A 4,912-nucleotide genomic window follows, 5' to 3' on the forward strand; every position below is an offset into this window, starting at 1 on the left:
ACCGAGGTTTGACAGTTGGTGTAAATTATGTAGGGTATTCCACCTAATTCAATTGTATTTCATTACTGTTAAGAAAAACTATTGCATTACACCCATGTGCTTTCAAATGATTTGATACAAAATTGCTTTATAATGGCTCTCAACTATATTTTGTAAAAATATTATGTTTTTCTTTGATATCTCTACGTGCCAGTACTTTTGTGCTGACTCCCTCCCCTCTCCAACCTTTCAGGTTCAGAGGCCCAGTCTAGGGGTCAAGAGAACTAGTAGATCATTCAGACAGAGTTGCAGAGACAAGTGGTGAGCCTTTTATGTTTCGGAAGGACTTATGTCCTGCAGTCCTTTTATCTTATATTAGTTTTGGGTCTGCTGGGGTCCTTGTTCCTGTTTTTAGAAAGTTACTTGTTTCAGTCATGCAGTAGAGATTTCGCAGATCATCTTCGAGATGTTGATTGAAATTGTGGGACATTATTCCGTATTATTGTTTTCACATGATTCTTGACCATATTTCTGTTATATTGTGTTTCTTCCGCATTACTTTGATCATATGAATTAGGTGCATGATTACCAGATAGGGGTGTTTTGGGCCTCCATGGTTCGAAATGCTCGTCATGGCTAGGCCCTGGTACGGGTCGTGACAAACTTGGTATCAAAGCACGGTTCATGGTCCCAGGGTGTCTGCGAAATCGCATCGGGTAGAGTCTTGTTTATGGGTGTGTAGCACACCACACGTATAAGCAGGAGGGTGCTAGGTGTTTAGGAAATGTTTCCCTTCTTTGTGATTTAGTTCGTGCTTCAGAGTCTGAACTATCCACTAATCAATGATCACTTGTGTTTCAGAAAACACAGTTATGCCTCCACGTCGTATCGTCGATCAGAATACTCAGGCAGATGAGGCCTGTCCCACCCATGGGATGCGGACCCGTAATAGGGCTCACACTCCAAAATTTGTCCCTACTCCGGGAGTCCCTCCAGTCCCGACCAGTCCACCTCGGGCTCTGCGGACTAATGTCAACCGTCCCCCAACTGCTCAAGGAGATATTTCAAATGCAGAATTCAGACGGTCTATTCATATGCTGACACAGTTGGTAGCCAACCAGGCTCAACGATCGAAAGATGTTAGGTCTGCATCTGTTACATCTGAGGTTACTAGAGTCGGACATTTCATGAAGATGAACCCACCTAAGTTCACTGGCACCAAGGTGGAGAAAGATCCACAGGAGTTCGTGGATGAGATGGAAAAGATCTTTAAGGTGATGCATGTGGATGAGGTTGGGAGAGCGGAGGAAGCAGGAAAGAGGTGTATCTTAACCAAATTGCCGAAGAATAGCTATGCACTACCAGCCCCTTCATCGGATGCCATCAAATCTCAGAATAACAACTGAGCGAATTTCCGAATCTTGGTATGTCTACATTTTTGTTGGTGACCTCTCGCTTTGGGACTCAAAGGATATTGTTTTAATACAATCTTTGTGACAATTCAATATTAGCAATGTAATTATCCAACAAGGACATGCTCATCCTTTGCTTATGTTGTTGTTTAATTCAACCGTGGAGTTGGGGTTAGGTGTTGAATTGTAAGACTATCAAAAGAACTATAAATATTTAGACCTATAATGTCAGCTGTCCGTTTGATAGTTTAGGAACATTTGTGGTAGGAGAGTGACTTTTGATGTGATTACATTTCAATGTTGAAGAATGTAGTTTAGGATAGAAAATTCAGTTAACATTTATTTGTTTGTTGCTGGATATGTTATTCTGTATCTCATGTATTTATGTTTGAAGATGAAAGTCATGTGTTCGCTTATTTCTTCTGAAGAGAGTCACATTTACATTTCTGAGATGGAATCCGTGAACATGAATTTCTTATGCTTTAGAATGAGGCTTTATTTCTTATGCTTTAGAATGAAGCTTTTCTATTAGTCATGAATACGTGATGTATGATTCTTGATTACCATGATGTTCTCTTTTATCGAATGAGTTTCCATATGGCATTGTTTTCTGCACATACTAGTCAAGTTTAAGTATACGCGCTAGTCTAAAGCACTGTTTGGTAATATATCAATCTTATTGAAAGCAAGAGAACATGTTGAACCAAAGAGTTAACAATGGTAAACCTTTGTTATAATGTCTAAGCTCACTGATATACTTATAAAGTGGTAAGGGAAAAGGAGAATTCAAACTTTGCATCCTCATCTTTGCTAGTAAAATGATTTAGCCTTTGGGGGAGCAAGAGAAGAAGAAATATAGCGGTGTTCTTCATAATTTGATGCATACAAATGAGGTTTGCAGGTTCAAATTCCAGCGATTAAGTTATATCGTCCCGCCTACCTACTGTGGAATAGTAGAGCTGCACCAAGCAAATCGGACACCACTATCATGAAATAATTTAATCATACAACTGCAATAACTAATTTATACGTCTCAAACACAATGGTATCTAGATTTGGAACTTAACACTTACCCCACACAATTTTTATCATTTTATGCATTTCCCGTGTGACATCTTCTCTACTCTTTGCAGCAAACATCTCATATAGTTAACTGATACCTTTGTTTGAAGGTACTATTTATGTTTGAAGCATCTGCTCTAGACTTGGTGGACAGAGCTACCTAATATCTATTGCTTGTGGGAGGTGACAGGTATCCCATGGAATTAATCAAGGTGCGTGCAAACTGACATGACACCACGGTTATACAAAAAAAGAAACAGATGTTTTTTTCTTCCACTCTATTTTTTTTCCTTGATAAACAAAGAGTAGAATGGAAAAATTCACTCTTGAATAATGGGTTTCCCTGAAAAAAATGATGCAAAAACTAAATGATTTCTAGATTCATATTAACTGCAAGCTATTGAGATAGCATGCTTCTGGTAGTTTCTGTGTGTTGTTTTATTGCTTTACAGTTGGTTGCTCTATAAAACTGCCAAAAGGTAATTAGATCAAATAGTTGTCTATCATTTCGTCGTAACGGACATAGTTCATTTCCTTTTTAAGCTGCCAGATTACCTTTTGTCTTCTTCAAATTGCCGGAGGCAACCTTATGATACTTGTCAGTGATCTATTAGATAATGCTGAGCTATATCTCATCATTTAATTTACAGTTACAATGACTCTACTAGCTACCAAGACTTACATTTAGGCATTTCATTATAGTTCCTGAGTTGATATGTCAATCTTTGTTTTGTCAGATAAAGAGAACTTAATGATGTTCACCTCATTTAATACAAAGTCTAAATTCCATCTCTCATAAAAAGCAGCCGTGGATTCCTATCTTCTCATACAGAAGAATTGCTTTAACGCTTTATATTGCAATCAAGGAGTTGAGACATATGAGTAACAATTAGAGATCCCAAGTTCTAATCCAGCGACAACAATAGATGTGTGCCAATTTGTTTCAACCTTGGTGAGTAGGTTTATCCAACAGTTAATCTTGTAGGTTGTCGCAGTCTGCATGTGGATTTATTGAGGTTCACCCTACCCTAGGTGGCCCGAGCACCACTCCACGAAAAAGTATTTTTATACTTAATGTCATAATTGAGTTTTAAGAATTTTCACATTCTAGTGATATGCATAACTTGGTTGATGGCCGTGACAATACAATTGCAACAACTAATTTATGTGTATCAAATATAGTATACATGTATTCTTCAAGTATGGTATTTGAATTTGGAACTTACTGATTCTCACATTAACACTTAACACTACAACAACAACATAATACTAGTGTTATTCCACAAGTGGGGTCTTGGGACAGTAGTGTGTACACAAACCTTACCCCCTACCTCCTGTTTTCGGTAGACCCTTAGCTTAAGAGAAAACATAACAAAGAAATCCGGGAAAAGGAATACTAGAAGTGTAGAAGCGACGACAAAATACTAAAGATAACATGACAGAACATTCTGTGTCTGCAACAAAATAATACTATAATTGAAGTACACGAAATAATAAATAATAATAGAAATCGAAGTATAAGAAAATACAAGAGTATTGCTTCAATTCCTAGCATGTAAGGTTAAGAAACACAAGAATCAACTACTTACTAGTCTTATACCCCAATTTGTGTCCTTCATAGCTTCCTATCTAAGATCTTGTCCTGGGTAAGCTGAAGTTGAGCCATGTCCTGCCTAATCACCTCTTTTCTTGATACTTCTTCGGACTACCTCTACCTCTCCTAACACCTTCCATAGCCAGCTCCAAATTGGGACATTTATTCATCTCTTCTTCATATGCTCGAATCATCTCAGTCTCGCTTCCTCGCTTCTTGCTTCTTATCCTCTCCAAAGTTTGGGTAGATTCGACCTTAGCCGATGGAGCTTCCTTGCCCCTATTTTTGGTGCTAATCCTAGCTAGTTCATTTGCACTGTGAATGTACTTAGAAACAATGGTTGCAACGACCACCAATTATTTTGCCAAATAAGGTTAATTTCAATGACGTTATCATTATTGGGATTAGCAAAGAAGTAAGTGAAATTAGTGTTTGAACAAGGAGGTCACAAGTAACCTTAAGAGGAGGAAGCAACATTAGGGATGCAAGAGAGGTGTGAGATAGAGGTACATTTTAAGCATTAGATATAGAGGTGAAGGGGAGGTGGGTTGTAGAGGAAGATATTAAAGCAGCTAGGGCAGAAGGAACCTGCGTGGGAGTCGAGTATACATACAATGCAAAGATGGCGGTAGACACATCTGTAGGGGAGATGGTGGAGGATGAAGGCGCATTGGACGAAGCAAACTGTGCATTCACGGCCTTCCAATGGTTGCTCCTCCACTTGTTGCAGCATCAGAACTAGCAATTTTCCCTAACCCTAATGGCCTATCTTAAAATCAAGTTTATTTTTAAGGACTGATATAAAAGAGTTGTTTAGATTCTAAGTATTCAGGCCCCTCTTTTGTTCTTTTATTTACTCTACATG

The 4,912-nt window shown here is 38.4% G+C and overlaps 1 protein-coding gene across 2 annotated transcripts; it reads left to right on the plus strand.

Moving 5' to 3' along the window:
• The first annotated feature begins 241 nt into the window (after nucleotides 1–241).
• Nucleotides 242–4,690, plus strand: LOC107877720. Of its 2 annotated transcripts, XR_007057607.1 has the most exons (3): nucleotides 242–300; nucleotides 841–1,403; nucleotides 2,564–4,690. XR_007057607.1 is itself a non-coding variant. In XM_047415197.1 (2 exons), exon 1 carries the CDS (start codon nucleotides 822–824, stop codon nucleotides 1,383–1,385), a length of 564 nt encoding a protein of 187 aa, XP_047271153.1. In that variant the 5' UTR covers nucleotides 657–821; the 3' UTR covers nucleotides 1,386–1,403; nucleotides 2,564–4,690. The 2 variants fall into 2 exon arrangements, 1 of the variants encoding a protein (XP_047271153.1); XM_047415197.1 differs by lacking the exon at nucleotides 242–300 and having other exon boundaries at nucleotides 657–1,403.
• The last annotated feature ends 222 nt before the right edge of the window (nucleotides 4,691–4,912 follow it).

The sequence above is a fragment of the Capsicum annuum genome, chromosome 7, assembly GCF_002878395.1.
Source record: "Capsicum annuum cultivar UCD-10X-F1 chromosome 7, UCD10Xv1.1, whole genome shotgun sequence".
Taxonomy (NCBI): Eukaryota; Viridiplantae; Streptophyta; class Magnoliopsida; order Solanales; family Solanaceae; genus Capsicum; species Capsicum annuum.

What these genes read in the sequence shown, in the direction of transcription:
- LOC107877720 (XM_047415197.1), top strand. Translation starts at nt 822, where the DNA reads ATGATCACTTGTGTTTCAGAAAACACAGTTATGCCTCCACGTCGTATC.